General features: G+C 33.7%; 1 protein-coding gene across 1 annotated transcript in view; it reads right to left on the bottom strand.

The window, feature by feature from the left end:
• Positions 1–968: 968 nt before the first annotated feature.
• The window catches only part of LOC308424280 (selection and upkeep of intraepithelial T-cells protein 2-like), a gene marked incomplete at both ends in the record, with an annotated part of 33358 nt that continues 13540 nt past the window's right edge, over positions 969–20786 (bottom strand). The window contains 6 exons of the mRNA XM_080921224.1: positions 969–1178; positions 5031–5194; positions 8758–8858; positions 14848–14947; positions 18660–18941; positions 20272–20619. Of these exons, the coding sequence (XP_080777350.1) occupies positions 969–1178; positions 5031–5194; positions 8758–8858; positions 14848–14947; positions 18660–18941; positions 20272–20619 (1205 nt within the window). The remainder of the gene's footprint in view (positions 1179–5030; positions 5195–8757; positions 8859–14847; positions 14948–18659; positions 18942–20271; positions 20620–20786) is intronic.

Genomic DNA, 20786 nt, shown 5'->3' with positions numbered 1-20786 from the left:
CTATCAACAAAACTGCTGTACTTACAGTTAGGAAATTAGCTTAACTGACTTCTCAAATGATTCATCCATCAGGAGATAGAAACAGTTATAGAGACACACAGGCAAATAGCATACAGAGCTCAAATAGTCTTGTGAAAAAGTGGAGGATAGAAATGAATACGTTAAAGGTATTAAGGTCATTACAGATTCAACTAACCAAAGTCCATTGGTTCTACAGAGACTGAACCACCAACTACTACCTATGACCCCTAAACATTGTAACAGATGTACAACTTGTTCTTCATGTAGGTGCCCTAACAAGCAGGACTGCCTCCCACTTGGTTATTTGACTTTGGATTTATTTGCCCTAACTGGACTACCTAGTTGGGTTTCAGTGGGAGATGATATGCTTTCCCTTACTGTGACTGGATATTACCAGGTGAGGTGGCACCCAAGGGGTGTTTTTTCTCTGAGGAGAAGGAGGGTAATGGAAAGAGTGATTGGTAAGGGCTGACTAAGAGGAGAAGAGAGGCTGGGGAGTTGTGATTATAGTAGAAAGTAAACAAATACATTTTTTAAAGTTTATGATATGGAAAAGCAGAGTGCTATAGATTGCCTTAGATATATACACTTAAGGTAAGTGTCTTGGGGAGCTAGAATGGCCTGGCCATAGAGATAGCATAGAGGTCCACAGGCTACTAACAACCTCTTTTCGCAGCTTCTGGTGGAAAACAGGTACTACATATCTTCCTTTGAAGAAGAAACATTGTGTTTTTGACTTTTCTGATTTGCCTGGTACTTATCTGTGAGCACAAGTACCTGTATGTCTCCTACATTACCCCCTTTTAATTATTCAAAAAGAAAATGATGGCTTTAATAGAAACTAATGTTCAATGCTCACTGCATGGCTAGTATAACTAATAGAGACATTTGTAGAACAATAATAAGACTAGTTAACAGAATACCAAGAAAAAAGAAAAGCCATTTTATCATATCCTCATTGTTTCTCCAAGGTCTTGGCTTGATGAACTAAAATCCAAATGTCTTCCCAAGTTTTCAGCTTTCACTTCTTGAAGCATCTCTTCTATATGAGCTTGTTGTCTACATTTATATGCTTTATTTATCTGTTGGTCTCTGGAAAGTTTTCCTGGTTGGATGCACTGAAGCAGGAACAGTGCATTTGTGACTTTCTTCATTCTCTGGAAAGAGAAAAACACACTTTTACCCTTCTGTTTGTAAAAACAGCAGGTCCTTTCTATTGACTAGTTTTAGTTATTCATTTAACTTAAAGCTGTGCCTCCATTAGGAGAAATGCTTCTGGGCAGCAGAAAAATATTATCTTTTAATGTAAAAAAATAAAGTAAACATAGGTAAATGTAGCATAGCATGTAGGGATTTAGGTGGGTGTACATACATATTTATAAACATTGTTAAGGGGTTGATGGTGCCATTCCACAATAACTTGATTCTGTGAAATGAGATTTTAGTAACATGAGTAGAATTTTATATATTGTAAAATGTTTCGGGCATTTGTTAGTGCAAGAAGTACCATTATCTGTATGTAGCTGTCATGAGAGAAGTGGTACGTTAAAAGCTACTTGAAAAAGTTTAGTTTCAAATGTGACACAATTGTATTCTCCTGCATCCTGTAGTGCCCCATGTTGTGCTTGGAGCATTGCAGCTGATTAGTTAGCAAACAGCACTATGCATGCCTCTAGTACATTCTAAGCACAGGTCTCCACCCACCTGACAGTAGAGAAGTTCCTAGACATAGACAGCCATATTTCTAGATATTATGTGAGAACCACCAATTATTTATATACTAGAACCTTGAAATCCTTTATAAAATATGCCTTCAATATAGAATAGGTTCTTGTGAGTCTCCTACTTTCTCCTTTTCCAGTATAGTATTGTTCTTGACAGAGATATAGAAAGCTTAAAATTAAAATAAATAATAAATAAATACCTATTTATTATCAACAAGTCATTAATTTCTAATGATCTATGTCTTAGGCTTTTATATGATATTCAGAATTTTAAAAAGAGGAATAAAAATTTTAGGCAAACTTAATTTTGAGCTCAAGAATATTTCCTATTGGATAAAAGGAAATTCAGAAATAGCTAATAAATAATTCCAGAAAATCCTGAAGTTGAAACCAAGTTCTTTTTTATGCAAACATAAAAGTAAATGTTTGACTGACACTATAAATCAGCATTTTTTAAACTTCCTAATGGATTATTAAATAAGCTCAATATCTGTTCTGCTTTAGTGTTGTTTTAGTGGACTTTACGTAAGAGGCTTCAGAAATAACTTAAAAAGTTGAACCAAATCCTCAGTATTTATTGACATAAACCCAGTTTTTTTTTTAATAATTGAGAGTACATTGTGAAGGTTTAATCTCAGAGGATAACAAAGAATTTGTTTTTGAGTGATAATATACTCTAAATAATTATAAAATGATAGCTTTTGTATTAAACTGAAGCTATATTTAAATTTTGATATTTTAGCTTACTTACTATTAAAGTTGTACACTTATTTAAGTACTAATTAAACAGCCAGGAGAGGAAAATGCTGTCTATTACCTTAAGAAATTAATTTAGCACTAGCTAAAATGATTTATGTGTATGATATTGACAGATACTTGTGCTATTTTTTTAATCTGTGATAAATTTTTCCACTGATATCAAGTAATTGGCTTTTGATTGTTTAAAGAAGCAAGAGAGAATGAAAGATAGTTCATACCAACAAAATATAAAGAAATAGAGAAAAAGAAGTCCTTTAATTCAAGTATAATAATATATGTGCTTGAGGAGTCATAATATGAGCGAAGAGCCTGGCCAGAGTTTCCCCATAATTTTCATAGAAATACTTATGCCTCTGAAATCATTTAATAAGACAAAACTTATTCTTTTTCTTTTAATGAATTACAAAAATGGGAAATTTTTAGGAACTAACTGAAGTTTCTATGTGTCTTACTTGCAGTTATTCCTGTAATAGATGTAAACTCTGTTTCAATATTTATTTTTCATATAGGGACCTTATGATCAATCTATACTGCAACAGTTTTGCTCTATGGGAAAGGGAATAGCTAAGCACTGGGCCATCTGAGCCCTGAAACTCAAGTAAAGGTTGTGCAATCCCACCCACCATTCCATGGAACTCAAGTGTTAAAACAGATGCTTATCTGTCTGGACCTGAACATTTAGAAGAAAGGGCCAGGCTACCAAAACTTGCCAAAATAGGTCTTCAAGAAATTTCTTTCTTTATCTCTCTTTTAAAATGACCTTTCTGAGAAGATCCAAGCAATTAATTTCTGTACTCCACCATACAAAATAATTGACTAGAAATCTATCTCACCTTTCATGGGTTCTCTTCACATTACCTCTATTTTGCTTCCAATTGTCAACAACTACAGTTTCATGTTTAGGAAACAAAGATTGAATATAACAGTAACTTATACAAAGTTGCAAGACTGTTATACTGACAATTTCACTTTTTTGAATATTAACAGACATTTCAATAACCATATAATATAATTATCTCAAAGAACTGAAGAGAAACTACATTTATTATACTCCCTTATGTCTGCTTGTGATCCCTTGGGTGACAGAAACTAACTTCTGCCCACTGATTTATTTCAATCGAATCTTCTTACCTTCTTTGATGATCCCTCACACTTGGTCTCTACAAACACTCAGGCCAGCAGACTGTTAACTTGTATAAAATAAGAAGGTGGTTTAAGTCAACATGACTTGTTAATCAATATTGAATCAAATATTGTTTGACACCAGGTAGCTTATTCCATGGATGTGTAAGAACAACATAATTTGGAAAAAAAATTCCTCGATATAATTTGTCCCATGTGCACAACATAGCCTATGAGAATGCTACATCAAAATTTTTGCAATGTACAAGGAACATTTTCCATAAAAATAAGTTCTATACATTAACCAAAGAAGCACAGTCTGGGGGAAGATACTGGTATAGATTGAGTGAGATAAACAGGCACAAGATAAGAACTTGGGAAAATCAGTGATAAAACTATCATAGTTTTATCTTTTAAAATTATTTAAATACTCCTAAAGGCCCAAACAGCAAAATTTATGAACTTGAGACCATACAGGCTTTATCTTTGAGGTTTACTGTAGCTATGACTCACAGCATTGGGGATATGAATCTTGAAGAGGCCACATCTTGTAGCCAGGAAGGAAACCTAATATAGTGATAGGGACTCCAAACCACCCAGAAAATTTTCAACCCAAAAATTTATCCTGTCTACATGAAATAAAAGGTTAGGGATGGAGCAAGAGATTGAAGGAATGGTCAACAACTGACTGTCCCAATTTGAGACTTATCCCATGGGCAAGCACCAATTGCTTTCATTATTAATGATACTCTTGTTATGCTTGCAGGCAGGGAGTATAACATGGTCATCTTCTGAGAAGCTCCACCAAGCAGTAACTCAGACAGATACAGACACCTCAACCCAAAAAAAGGATGAAGCTGTGGGACTCTTATGGAAAAATATAAAGTAGGATTACAGGCCTGAGGAAATAGAAACTCCAGAGGAAGACCAACAGAGTCAAGTAACACAGATCTTTGTGGTTCTCAAAGACTGTATCACCAACCAGAGAGTATACATAGGCTGTACCTAGGTCTCCCTACATCTATGTAACATATGTGCAGCTTGGTCTAAAATATTTTAAATTAATGTTTATAGCCTTTGAATTTTTAATCTAAACTCTCATTCATCAAATTTCTAAAAAAATCATAAATTTCTTGCAAATACTCAATGTACATAGGCTTTTCAGAATTTGTATATTAAGTGACTGTCTACCTACATATGAGTGTTACCATAATTGTAGAGTAAGAGCTGCGTTAGTCATTAATCTGGAGAACATCCACACCAAAAGTAGTAAAAGCCACACTATTCCCAAAAAGGAGTTAAATCTACCAGTCATTATTTAACATAGTTATCCATTGTTTTCTCATAATTGCTAGTGCAAAAAGATCAGAATGATTACCTTCTAGACATCTGTGCATTACTCACATGAAACAAATTTTCTGAGTTGCCAGTGTCACCATTTTTATCTCCCAATCTGAAGTAAATAAATGAAATGAGCTTGATGATAAACACTATCAGCACACACAGAATCACACTAATATCTTCAAGCCACAAAGTGTCCAATTCAAAATGTTGGTCTGAATCTGGAACTGGGAAAAGAGAAAAGACTCAGGATAGTTGCAAACAATAGAAGAACCATAGATTACACATTGAAGGTAGGTTTGCTTTTCAGGTTCCGGTTGCTCCAAACTTCCTACACGTACAAGAACAGTATAGAAGAAACTTAGCCTACTTGATTTTGGAGATGACCCTGTTTGTATCAAGCCTAAAAGAGGCTATGGGGAGGAAGGAAACCTCTCTCCTCAAGCAGCTCGACTCTCACTATTACTAGTCTGTCTGAAGACCACATTATAATATATTATGTGTTTACTTGCAATATTTAGGGTCCTCAGAAATTCTGATCCATATGAAATATAGTTAAAGACAACAACCTTCTTATATGATCAAGATCTCTGAAATGGAAGAGTTTTTTTTTTTTTTTTTTTTTTTTTTTTTCATTTCTCAAGAATCATATTCCCTGTGAAACATTCTCTCTCTATCCTCATTTTCCTTTCTGTCTTCTCATTCTCTGGGTGAATTATCCATTTTCATGCTTTTGTTTGATAAATCATGGACAGTTGTGAGGACATATGATTGGACTGAAGAACAGACACAACAGAACCTGTCAGATTGGTTTGTTTGAGACCTCTTTTTTTTTTTTTTTTTGGGTGATGTATGACAGATCTTCTCAGATAATGTTCTTATCACCCACTGCCAAAATCAGACAAGAGAATTTCTGTCTGTCCACCTCTTATAAACAAAGTTCTGGTGTTTAAAGCAGAATATCCATGTCTGGGAAGGAGAAGAAACTAGGTTCCTGGTCCAATTTGGAAATGAGGAATTCTACTTGTTGACCTGCCCTGTTAGAAAATGGGAAAAGTAAGAAGGATAGATGTAGGATAGGCAGCGCTCTCATTAATGCTCACCTTTACTTACTAATGGTCAATTTTACTTATAAAGAGGTTTCATATTTTGTGTTATCATCCTCAGAAATACAACTATACCTACTGGCCACCAGCTACTGCTTTATTCAGTAATGGAATCACCTGTAAGTCAAACAAATGCAATTCTCTACTGTAAAACTCCCCACAAAGCTTACAGCCTGTTTGAGTTGTGTAAAGAGACAATAAAATGATAAATGTTGGCAAGTGCATGAAGAAAGGGACATTATGCCATATTTTGATAGGATGTTAAATGATGACGGCATGGTACATTATCTCCTCAAAAATTTACAATTTCAATGTTATCGAGAAATTCCAAGTTTTGGACATAGACACAGAAGAATGAAAAATATGCTCTAGAATTGACATTTGTAGGTTTGTATTCACAGAAGCATCATGACCAATAGAAATAAAATGCTTTAAACCATCAGAGACTATAATTCTATAAACAAAAGTCAAAAAAATATGAAAGGTAATGGATGGTTTTCGTAGTTGTCTTAAAAATAAAAATCTACATTTTTTCTGTTGTAAATGTGTTTATAAATTTTTTTCTAGCCTATAACTATAGTTTACATGTGTAACAAGCCCTCATTGTAAAGCAGAAAGACATTATTTTTTATTAGTTTATGACAAAGTTTTTTGATATTAAATTACCACAGTAGCCATTTTCTACTTTATAGTTTTATAACATTAATTACATTCATATTACAACTCCCATCATCATTCATCTCTGTAAATACATTTAACTCCACAAATTAAATACTGTATTTATCAAACAAGAATCCCACCTCTTTTATGACCTCTAGATTTTGCAAATTTCTATTCTACTATATATATAAGGATTGCACTATTCAAAGAACTTATATAAGTAAAATCACATCATGTATTTTCACTATGGGTTTATTTTACTGAGTATAAGATTCTAAAACTCATTTATGAAGACAGGATGTTGCCCAATTTTCAATTAACTCTCATTTAAGTCTGTTGGTGTACACATTTCACAGGAGGAAATGAATGAAAAACTTCTTTAAAATGATCAATTATGTGATTCAGCAGTGTGATTGGAGATGTAGCTCTGGCTAAAAATAGTGCAGCAATTCTCAACTCTTTGGTCATAACCATCAGAATAAACATTTATAATAGTTTAAGAACACATAGTAATAAACTTATTTTTGTTTCTACATTATAACAGTCATTTTGTCACTAAGTAATGTCTCAGTCCCTGAGTTCATGGAAAATATGTGTGGTCCAATGACCATGCCTCATAGATGGAAAACCTCTGCAGATTGGAGGATTACTTCATCTCATTGTTCTATGTATTTTTAAATATTTTACATAAAACCTGAAAATTAGAGGGAGGACAACACATTTAAAATATGTGTATTTAAAAAAAACTTAATTTTGATTACTGCCTTAAAGATGAATAGAATGACTCCAGCTCTCTATGAACAAAGTGAAATAAAAAAAAGTTCAAAGTAGGAAATTTTGAAAAGAATGTCATTTGCTTTGCATCAAACACCAAAATAAACATTTTAATTTAAAATTATTTTTCCACAATATAGATTTGTCTGAATTTAAAATATCTAAAACATTACTCAATCAAATTATTAAACTCTGACAATTATTATTTGAGCTAATTCTGCTTTTGTGAATATATTTATTTTATTTTGAATTTATTATTTAAAGTTCATTTTAGTTGAATATAATTTTTTTTCTTACACTACATTCTGATTAAAAGTATATTCTCTTCCCCCAACTGTTCTCAGCTACTCCTTCCACTACCAACTCTAAGCCTTATTTGTTCTCTGGCTTTTCAAAGTTCATATTTGATAAAATATATATTGTTTACACCCTCCCCACAACTCCAACATACTCTGAGTTCTCCAACATATCTTCCTCCCTAAGTAATGTTTTCGTTTTATTTATTGGCTTGTTTGCTTGCTTATTTGCTTGCTTTTTTATTGGCAAGCCAATTAGCATATGATGTTGTCCATTTATAAGGTATCAGGTCAAAAACTGAAGTATAGGCAACCTATCAAGGAAAGATGATTCCTCACTTCACCCCACCACAACATCTGTTAACTCCTAAAAATCTCAACTAGATTTGGAACTTAAGGAGCTCTTTCTCTCTTAATGCTGAGATTTTTACAGGTTTGATCTTGACTTTAAACCTTTAAGATATTAGAGGTAAAGAGATGGCTCAGCAATTGAGAGTATTGACTGCTCTTTTAGAGGACTCATATTCCACATGGTGGCTAATAAACATTTTGAGAAAAGTAACACCATCTTCTGTCTTCCACAAGCACCACACATGAAGGCAAAAAAACCTATGTACCTAAATATTTTAAAAGATAAAAAATTTAATATATGATTTATTATCTCCTTATATTAAATGATAATACATTTAAAAAATTATGAAGTAATGATGAATGCAGAATTTGTAAAAATGCACTATGAATTTGTCAAAATTATTACTCATAGAATAGAATAATGAGCTAAATTTGCTATTAAGCTTTTAAAATTTAAGGCTCTGAAATCTAGATATTGTGGCAGTGTTCTAATGGCTTATTCACCCTGAAGTCCAAGAAATTATCATTCTTATACTAAATGTTTTACTGGGCATTTGGGGAAGAATAATTTAACAAAATGGCATCTGCCTGTTTCATACTTACCTCTTTGTTTTAGATGCAAAATGCACATGACTCCTGTAACTGCAATCACTAAAAACGATATCATTATACCATTTAACCAATGCTGTTGTGTTTCACAGAAGCTACCTACAAAAAATATTATAATTATGTAATATTTGAATGGAAGTACTCTCCATCAAAAACATATACATAAGGAATCAAGATCTTTGTGTGTGGGGGGGAGAGAGAGAGAGAAAGAGACACACAGAGAGAGACAGAGAAAGAGAGAGACAGAGACAGAGAGACACACAGACAGACACACAGACAGGCAAACAGAATAGAGTATTAGGGTACAAGTGTAAGGTCTACATTTTTATGCTGTCTTCTTATATTAATAGAAGAAGAAAATATTTTGTGTTAGAATACAAGAAGACAAGAATAAAAGTGATAAACGTGTTGGAAATTTGGGGTTGAGATTAGCCCAGTGGAAAGTAGCTAATACTTCCTTTACTCCATCTCAGTTGTCATGAGTAGGCATTATTAAGATCAAGAGACAGAGTCATGTCTTACTTATTTCTATTTTTCTGGGTTTTAAAAATACAGTTCTAAGACCTCTAAACTGCCTAACAAACACTACTTTACATAATGTGAGAATTTACTGTCATGGGTAATTTCCATTCTTCTGCTAGAACATTTTAGTCACTGTGGTTGTTTGAAGGAAAATGGCCTCTAGAGGCTCATAATTATTGGTCTTTGGTTGCAATTTTTTGGAAAGTATTAAAAGTTGTGTTGTTGTGTGAAAAGATATGTCACTGTGCATTAGGATTCTAAAGAAACCTATCTATCTCTGTCTATCTCTGTGTGTGTGTATGTCCATGCACATTCACTTAACATATTGTTTTGGCATAACCAACAGCAACAGATATTGCCTTGTGGTTTTTGAGGTCTTGGGGTTTCCTTGGCCTCACAGAATTTCTAGAGAGTTATTGCCCCCATTCGTTTAGAATTTCTTTTATATTATTAGGAACTATTTTGATGGATGTTGTTTCCCTAATTTCTTTCTCAATCTGTTTATTATTTGTGTAGAGGAAGGTTACTGATTTGTTTGAGTTAATTTTATATCCATCCATTTTGCTGAAGTTGTTTCTCAGCTGTAGAAGTTCTCTGCTGGAATTTTTTGGGTCACTTAAGTATACTATCACATCATCTACAAATTGTGATATTTTGACTTCTTACTTTCCAATTCATATCTCCTTGACCTCCTTTTGTTTACTAATTGCTCTGGCTAGGATGTTAATTACTTTATTGAATAGGTAGAGAGAGAGTGGGCATCCTTATATAGTCCCTGATTTTAGTGGGATTGCTTAAAATTTCTCTCCATTTAGATTGATGTTGGCTACTGACTTGCTATATATAGATTTTACTATGTTTAGGTATGGACCTTGAATTCCTGATCTTTCCAATGCTTTTAACATGAAGTGGTTTTCAATGTTGTCAAATGGTTTCTCAGCATCTAATGAGATGATCATAAGCGCTTTTTTTATTCTTTGAGTTTTTTAATGCAGTGAATTATTTTCCCATATATAGAACTGTCCCTGCATCTCTAGGATGAAACTTACTTGATTATAATGAATGATCTTGGATTCGGGTTGGCAGGAATTATATCAAGTATTTTTGCATCGATATTTATAAGGGATATTGATCCCAAATTATATAAAATACCTTTGGTGTGAACCTAAGTCTCTTAAGAAGGTAATTGAAGAAGGCCTCAGAAGATGGGATGATCTCCCATGCTCATAGATTAAAAAAGATTAACATAATAAAAATGGCCATCTTACCTAAAGCAATCGACAGATTCAGTACAATCCCCATCACAACTTCAACTCAATTTTTTATAGTGTTAGAAATAGCAATTTGCAAATTCACTTGGAGTGATACAAAGCCCAAGATAGCAAAAACTATTCCCAAAAATAAAAAAAAAAAAAAAAAAAAAGAATTTTATGGTATTGCTATATATACAGGAAGGTAGATTAATGGAATAGCATTGAAGATCCAAAAATAAACCCACACACCTATAGCTACTTGATTTTAACAAAGGAGATAAAACCATCCAGTGGAGGAAAAACAGCATTTTCAATAAATTGTACTGGTCTAACTGTTGGTCAGTGTATGGACAAATGCAAATTGGTCCATTCTTATTGTCCCGTACAAAGTTCAAATCCAAGTGGATCAAGAGCTCTACATAAAACCATATACATTCAAGCTAAGAGAAGAGAAAGTGGGAAAGAGCCTTGAACACATAGGCACTGAGTAAAATTTTCTGAACAAAACACCAATGGCTTATGTTCCAAGATTATTAGGATTTCATAAAATAGCAAAGCTTTTGAAATCCATAGGACACTGCCATTAGGACAAAACCAACAAGCTGGCAACGGATCTTTACCAATCCTACATCTGATAGAGAACTAATATCCAATATATACAAAGAACTCAAGAAAGAAGACTCCGGAGAATCAAATAACCCTATTAGAAATGAAGCACAGAGCCAAGCAAAGAATTAATCATGGAAAAGTATTAAATGCTGAGAAGCGCATACATAAATGTTCAACATCTTTAGTCATCAGGGAAATGCAAATCAGAACAATGTTGAGATTCCACCTCATCCCAGTAAAATTGGCAAAGATGAAAAACTCAGGTGACAGCATATGCTGATGAGGATGTGCAGAAAGAGGAACACTCTTCTAGTGCTGGTGGAGTTGCAAGCTGGTAAAAACCACCTTGTAAATCAGTCTGGTGGTTCCTCAGAAAAGTGAACATAGTGCCACCTGGGGACCCAGCTATACCACTCCTGGGCATATACCCAAAATTTTTTCTAACATACAACAAGGCCATGTGCTCCAGTATGTTTATAGCAGCCTTATTTATAATAGCCAGAAGAAAGAATGAACCCAGATGTCTTTCAACATAGGAATGGGTTCAGAAATGTGGTACATTTACACAGTGTAGTATTTCTCAGCTACTAAAAACAATGACTTTATTAAATTACTAGGCAAATAAATGGATCTAAACAAATATTATTCTGATTGAGGTAACCCAATCATACACAAAAAAAAATCCCTATGGTATGCACTCACTTATAAGCTCATAATACCTCAAAAGTTTGGAATACCTATGATAGAATTCACAGACCACATGAAGCTGAAAAAATAGGATGGCCAAAGTGGAGATAATTCAGTCCTTTTTAGAAGAGGGAACAAAAACATTCACAGCAGGAAATATGGAGACAATGTTTGAAGCAGAGACTGAAAGAAAAGCCATCCACAGACTGCCTCACCTTAGGATTTAGCCAATATACAGAGACCAACATCAGACAATGTTTTCTGATGCCAAGAAGTTCATGCTGTGAGGAGCCTGATTTAGGTGTCTCCTGACAAATACAGAGGAAGATGCTCACAGCCACCCATAGAAATGAGAATTGGGTCCTTAACAGAGGAGTTTGAGAAAGAATTCAAGGAGTTGAAGGGGTATGTAACCACATAAGAACAACTACACAAACCATCCTGAGCTCCCAGCAATTAAACCACTATCCAAAGAGTACACATGGACAAACCCATGGCATCGGATGCACATGTAGAAGAGGGATGGCCTTGTTGGGCATCAAAGGGAGGAGGAGCCCTAGTTCCTGCCAAGGCTCAATGCCCCAGTATAGGGGAATGTCAGGGAAGGCAGGCAGAAGGGGTGGGTGGGTAAATACCCTCATAGAAGCAAGGGAAGGGAAGATGGAATAGGGGACGAGAAAGAGGAATCTGGGAATGGGAATAACATTGGAAATGTAAATAAATTATATTCAATAAGACCAGACAAGAAAAGAATTTTATCTAACATCCTTTTGTATCTTTGCAGTGTCTTTTTTGTTGGTTTTTACTTACACATGTTGGCCCAACAAACACTTCCTAATGCTTTTCACAGATACTTTCAAATCTGTAAGACACTTATGAAATAACCTTACATAATAAAAATATTTTACATGATTTAACAAGATCTTTGAAGACTCACTACTATTCACTTCAGGCAAGAGTCAATTGGATTTGGAAGGTGAAAGAACACTAATAGAGCAACATAAACACAAATAAATACTGCATGAAAGTACTCATTCTTGATATCAATTATATGATTATAAAAATCCATATTGGTACAAGTACATGAATATGAGAGACTACTAGTTTAGCCATGTATAATCCAATCATATTCCTTATTCCATCTGGCCTCCACATTCTGGGATGATGCTTTGTCCCTCCGGCTGTGTCATATTGTGCTATTTATCTTGGCTCAGACCTAAGGAAAAACAGGATAATATGTAGCCTGCTATGCCTACCCCTGCAGCTGACTCTGGTTCTGACTAGCTCTGAGTCAACACTAGAACCTCTTTCTTCATTAGCAATATCTGATTGTTGAGAGATGATAGATGAAAATCGTCATTTCTGGTGTACTTATTTTCAGAGAAGAAATATACAACATATACTCTGGTAGGGGAAAACTGCTGTTATTTTTATCATTTAAGTCTTCAATGAACTGTTTCTAAGTTGTTAAACCCTGCTAGAAGGTTACTGGTATATAATATATTTTACTTTGGTGAAAAGGTCCCCTAGCATTCCAGTTGTCATATTTGTCTTTGAGTAAACCTAGCAGACCCATTTATTTACTTTGCCCTCTGCTTATCCCATCTTGATTTTATTATATTTTAGTAACCATTCTAAATAACAATACCAGTCATTTATATCAGTTAAAGACTCTTCGATTTTACAAAGGTGATATCGTATCATGGGTCTTAGGAAAGCTACAAAAGTGGCATACTTATACACAGATTCTAGCTGTACTGAAAAACTGGGCACAGACCACAACTTATGTAATAAAATTTCTTGGTAATGGATGTTTTTCTTCTATTGTATTTCTATTCCAAATTATTACTAGAATCTTGGGTGGAGATAATTACCTGTGAAGTGTCTCTTGGGGGTCAGTCCATACAAACTGCTGTCATTTTTATGTCTCAGGTTTTGCAGATTGATAGTTAAATAGCCAATTTTTCAATTTTGTGATGCCTACATTTTCCTAACTGTTCCCATGACCCAAATCCTCAAAATCCATATCCTGAGAAATTCACTGTTTATCTAAAAATTTTCTCAATTTTAAGAAGTTCAGATTGAGAGTATTCCTTAAATATCACTTCATTGCTTATCATTGCCTAGCTTTTCCTGACATGAAATATTATGATGGATGGGTACATTTTATCATAGTTACCTTATGTGCTTCCTACACACATACACACACACACACACACACACACACACACAGAGAGAGAGAGAGAGAGAGAGAGAGAGAGAGAGAGAGAGATAAACGTGTGTGTGCATGTATGTGTACATATATATAACTTAGAAGAGTGGGTTCTAAATTTTCTATCATAAAGAAATCTCCTTACCAAAAGATCCAACCAGTTCACTCCCAACAGCTGTAGGAGACTACAAGTTAAGGTCTTCTCATCTTCCTTTGGTTTTTCTTTTCCTGTCAAATCTGATAGTACTATAAAGTATAGCAACTTCCCTGTCTTTTTATGTCATCATTCTCCATTCACATGGGAAAATTCATTCTAGGCAGGCGTATAAGCCTCAGTGTTATGTATCATCACCCAACGAATTGACAAGTGAGTGCTGACAGAGCTTTTATATGATTTTATGTAATATCAGATACTTTTAGAGATTGCAATATATAGTCAACCAGGCATTTGGTGTTCATCTCTATAAACCTATGAAACACACCACAATTACCAATGTGAAATTCTACCTGATGCAATGTAAAGAAAAATTTCCACACCAAACCTCCCATTCTCAAATGATAATCTACTCTCAGATAGCTCAAACTTGATTAAGTAACGGCAATGGCAGCTTTTGGAAATGGCACTGTCAGAAGCTCCATCAGCCAAAGCAAAGGATGTAAGACAAAATAATTGGTAAGGCTATATATATCATGTGATCCAAAAGTTTTAAACTTTCTGAAAATGCTGTCATGGGAAGCGATGATTGATGAGCTTTAGCAACTTGCCCTTCTTCCAATTGTGCTCCCCACGCTCAAGCCTACTTACCATGTATGAGATATTGCTGAACACAGTGAGTCATGCAAAAGCTTATCACCATAGTCAGGATTTTTATCCAAACACTCTTCCATGTAAACAATTCACCTGAAACATTGAGTCAAAAATCTTACTACCAAGAAAACTTGCCTTGCACAGAACTGGTTAGGAATGGTGATCTGTTTGAAACTTTTTTTATAATTTAAGAGTTTATCATCCTAGAATATAAGGCCTAGTCAAGTATGGAGAGGTAGTTTTACTAGGCTGAATGAAGAGAAGGACATAAACAGAGAAAAATAAAACAGGTAAAATTTATAGTGATTCTGGTGCAAAGGTATGATAAGGTCACTTCCTTCATTTCTTCCCATCTATCTTGACTCATAAGCTTGCTGAGTGAAGAGGAAAAGGCTTTTCAAGTCTTTTGAGGTTATAAATATATAAATCTTCCCTAACACTCATATGTAGGTTTCCAAGGGTTATTATAAAGTCAGTCCAACTCAGTGCTGTAGTACTCATGTGTGAAGTATCACTATATGTGAACTGGCTAAATTTAGTGTGCACATAGAATCTGGGGATACCAAGGTTTGTGTTAGTTTCCCTTTAATGTTTTTCACAAGAATTTTCATAACTCTCCTCAAGATGAAATGTCTATAGTATCTAAACAAATCATTATGTGTAACAGGAGGTTGTTTTTTAGACTATCAAGAATTATCCTGCATCATTTTGAATATTTGTTTGTTGTGGAATTAAACTGTATTTAGCTCTTAAAGTCACACATATAATTCACAGTAATTAGTTTCTTTCCAAGATAAACTCTCATGCCAAGTATCCCAGTGAGATCAAAATGGAATTTGGCTTGCTTCTCAGCCAGTCAGTAACAAATTCCTACATGTTTAAAGTTGATCACAGTCTCTTCTTGTCATTCTACTTGATTCCTCATTATGTTCAATGAATTGAATATATGCCTAATGTTTTCTAAAAGCAAAATCTTTAACATATGTGTTAATTAGAATTACTTTAAACATGTACTTTAGGGTCCATAATTATTTAACAAAAATACTATATCATAAAATATATCTTTTATTACTCAATAAAATTGTAAATAATTCAGCAAATACTTTAATTTTTCTTTCTTCTTTATATATATGCACATAAACATATATTATTCTACCAATCCTGTGGCTATAGTTTTGTTTTTAAATCTTTTAGAAAGCTATCTTAGTTCATGAATAGAATGCTGATTTATATTTACAACATATTCTTCTTGTTTTATTTAATTTCTTTAAAGTAGCAACTTCTGTTTACTGAATTACATTGAGGCATTCAGTATTTGAAGAAGTTGGATATGTTTGGATATAAAAATCACTGAGGATTTATATTTAGGAAAGGATACAGATATAAAAACAGCATAATATGGCAGTTGCAAAATAGATAAAATAATAAAATACTAATTAAATAGAGTTTTATTTAAAAATTAATTTTAAAAGAGTAAGAAACCAGATATTCCCAGGTATATGGGTGCAGATGAGATATATGCCTCAGGTGAGGTTTGAATATTTTGAATCAAAAATATTTTTAAAAAGTTAATTGAACTCACAATGTCCTGGAAAAAGACAGCTTGTAGAAAAATCAGAAGGCAAAGGTTATCTACATGAATGTCTAAATAGATGAGTAGGAGAGAGAACATTAGGAGGTGAAACCCTGAAGGTAACAAGGACACAGATAACAAAAACAACACAAACATGTTTAACTATATCTAAATAGGGAGTAATTACAGGGTACTTAACACGGATAATATTTTCAATAAGTCATCCTTTCTTTCAGGATATACCATCATTAACTAGATTAGAAATGAGAGTCATTGCATTATGTCTAGATGAAAATTCCATCAGAGCCATGATTCAGACTTTGATTGCAATGAAATGATGGCAAGAAGTGATCAAGAAGGAGATTCTCATTATTAACCCAACAATATTGTTTCTCTGCCTCCTTTCAAAATTGCTGGATTCCTTAGTTTCCATGATTGCAGGTTCACACCAAGCATAATGGTACCTCAGATGCTAATATTCAAAAACTGCTTGGTATGAAGAAGATTCATTATGCTTTGCAAGACCTATGAACTTTAGCTTTTGTTTGCTCCTGTCTATGTAATGTTAAGGCCTATATTTTCACTAGGAGAACATCTTTATACTTGTACTATCAGTATTACCAGAGTGAAACTAAATTTTTGTTTCTAGTCTTATTGGGTTTTATACCTATTTTTCTTTTGAGATATGTTGTAAAATTACCTTTTATTTACGTGATGTAATTGTCTTCTTGGAGGCTTGCTGCTGGATAAGCTCACCCTTTCTAGTTTGTTTGTTTGTTTCTTATTTTATTCTGTCTGGCTGATTTATTTCAAAATTGTTCTGGCTCAAAACTCCTTTCAAGCTAATTGATTCGAACTAGCTTCTCTCAGTTTTCTACTGAATAGCTCTGCTTTGAAAAAGTGCCTCTGAATTCCATGATCTGAACTGCACTGATTACAGGTAACAAATAATCCTGAGTTGAACTGCATAATCTCAGCAGAACTTACTTTTTTCCTTTGTGCTACTCCTTAAGTCACCTCTCCTCACTGTCACTCCTCCTAAGAGTTAGGCATATGCTATCTCTGACTCCTTCTCTCAAATCTTTCTTTTATGTATTAATTGTTTGCCCCTAAATTAGCAGTCTCTCTTAAATATGGCTATTTCTTTCTACGAACTAACTTGACCTCCATTATTTGGGATTGTGCTGAGGGTGTGTCTATACTCAAACCAGAGGGATTAAATTTGTGTCATTTCAGTCATATCATACATATCTAAAATTTTTTTGGATGTAACCTCTTGCCAGAGCAGTCATATTGCTAGATTAAAATCTCTCTACAAAATGTAACTAAATATAAGTCAGAGGTACCACCAGTGTCAGGGAACCTGACTCATACATCTGTCTTAGAACTCTAGCAAAATGAAGACATTGTGTATGTTTTTAATGTAGAGTTAGCAACATTTCTCTGTATATGTGAATATACAAGTTATTGATATTCTAATATCATAATTATTAAACTTTTGGATCCACTTTTGAGCTTTTAGATAAGAGAAAAGAGACAGTTACAACGTGTATAAACCTCAGAATTCTGGTGAGACTTAAAACCAGGAGCTAAACAGAAATCAGAAGAGAGTAATATCTCAAAAGTTTTGGCTTATAACGTTTAAAATCAGTGTACCAACTAGTTTTGTTGACTTTAAACAAGTTTTCCTAGGAAAAGACTTGAACTGAGTATTTACCTTATTAGACTGGCTTTTGGCTATGTATGAGGAGAGTTTTCATGATTGACGATTGTTCTGGTAGGGTCCAGAAACTGGGTGCATGTAGTGCCATCCCTGGACAGGTGATCATGAATAATTCCAGAAAGCAAACTAAGAAATCCATTGATAGAAAGTGAGTGAACAGTGTTCCTCTGAGGTCTCTACTTTAGTTTCAACCCCAAGTTTTTACTTTCAGCTCCTGTTTTAGCTTCCTTTGATGATGAAATATGATGTAGCAGTATAATCCAAATAGACTCTTATCCTACCCCAACTTGTTTATGATCATGATGTTTTATCACAATAATGAAAACACAAACTCTAATAGTCAAGAATATAGAGTTCGGAAAGAAATACACCAAAGAAAGGAAGAGACAACAAACTAAGTGGAGAGTAAGGTCTAGAGAAAATAAGTATTTAGAAATCAAGTCAAGAAAGAAGCTAATAAGAAATATATATGACAATGACTGTTACTGAGAAACTAACAAACATTTTACCTGATAGGACAATACTTATGCTTTCTTCTTGGTGAGTTAGAAGGTTTTGAAGATAGCAAGTGACATTCCCTTGGGAGCTGTCATTAATAAGAAGGGCTATTGTCATGTTGAACAATTTGGTTTCATCCTGTGAATAGGCTTTTGATGTAGCTGAAATGACCATTCCCTTGCTGTCTCTCCATTCCATATAGGGCTGAGGGAACCAACCTCCTGAATGACACTCCAACATCACACCTTTGATGTTGGGGGGATGCATGCGAATTTGTATGTCTGAGCTTGTGGCTGATGGAAACCAAAGAGGATAACAATATTGTTAGGTGTAAGTAAAAGAGAAAACAACAGAATCATAAAAGCCCTTTTCAGGTTACTCATAGTTTCAAATCACAAATTAATAATCAAAAGTCTATAGTACCATGGCTGCCATAAAATTCACATATCACTAGCGACATTTCAGCCATAGTAAGCAGATTATAAATATGCATTTTATTGTAAACACTACCGAGAAACGTAAGCTTAGTTGACATTGTGTACTTTAATAGTATGTATTTTCATAAAATATGAATCATGTTAAAAAGATAATGTATTAATAATATGAAATGTACATATTAGTTTAGAGAAAATGATTATTTAGCTAACCATTTAGAATCATAATAAAGTTTGAGTAATATATAGACAAAAAAATAATGTATGGATATTTCAAATACTTTATCAAATTTTATCTATTAAAATGTTCTTGATATAAAACACATTTTATATCTGTGCCTTCAATATAGGCATTTGCTTCACAATACTGGTAAAGATAGCTACAAGCTACATTGTTTAGATTGGCTTTAGAATACAGAGTGTCATATGACATCTAAAAACTTACTCATCTTGGTCTATTTTACTATACACTTAAGGTTTTTTTTTTTTTTTCAGTTTCCTTTAAACTCACTACTTTCCCTCTAAATATTTTTTTCTTATTTAGTATGATTCAGAGTGAGTAAAGTAGTATAAAGGCCATATAGTATTCTTTACTTTACATTGAGTATTATATTTGAGTATAATGATGACAGTAATGGTAATTAAAATCCTTTGAAAAGATTTAGAAATTTTAATTTGGCACTAACAAGTCAGTAAATTGATTTAGAGATAAATGGAAATAAGTATTACAAAAAAAGTTTGTCTTTCTTTAACTAAAACTTTTCATGCAATGTATTTGATCACTTACCCCTCCATATCTTCTATCTTATCATCTTGACCACTCTATACACTCAATTTTATAGTAAGAAGCACATTTTAAAAATTCAGTTGATTAGGAAAATTACTAAAGGCTTGTCAGAATTATTTGAAAACATAATAAAAAACTTAAATATATCTGATGATGTGTCAGAAATCTAACATCACATGATGACATAAGAGAAAAATATTTATTGATAGGACTGATTTCTGCACTGTAGTAATTATCATTTTTGATCTTTCAAAACACCCAACATCACACAAAAACTAAATTCACAGAATTCAGCTTGCTAATTGAACTGTTCAATAAGAGTTAAACACTAAGGATTTTCCAAGCAGTCAACCCTAGTAGGCTTTATATACAGAGCAATCTGAAAAAATAATACTTGACTACCTGTGACCTTGACTTCTGTGATGTGCTCATCATAGAACTCTCCAACTTTGAAGACACAGTGGTATGACCCATCATCATCAGCTGTCAGTTTAAAGATCCTGAGGGTCACTTTTCCCTCTTCAATGTCATCTTTCAGGAGTTCAGTCCGTTCTACATACTTGGAGGTAGTTTCTCCATGCAGGTCTTTACCATTCCTGTACAGATGCACGGGCTTTGTATAGTGATTCCTGAACCAACGAATCTCCATATGCTGTGCTTGTTGTGGTGGAGACAATTGACAACTCAGTTCAACCTTTCCACCCAATGGTGCCAAGACTGGCTTCTCTAAGCCAGTCACTGTGAATTGTTCTGTGAAGGAATACAATAATCAAAAGGCAAGAGTTTGAATTAGTAAACATGTTCGCTAATTGTTTGTTAAAATCATTTTATTTATCTCGTGTCTTTCTTCTCTCCCCTTCTCAAATATCTACATGTACTTCACTTATATCACTTTCTCTATTCATAAGACATTTTAG

The sequence above is a fragment of the Micromys minutus genome (genome assembly GCF_963924665.1).
Source record: "Micromys minutus genome assembly, chromosome: 9".
NCBI lineage: Eukaryota > Metazoa > Chordata > Mammalia > Rodentia > Muridae > Micromys > Micromys minutus.
Note: the sequence above shows the minus strand (reverse complement) of the source record. Positions and strands in the feature narration are given on the sequence as shown.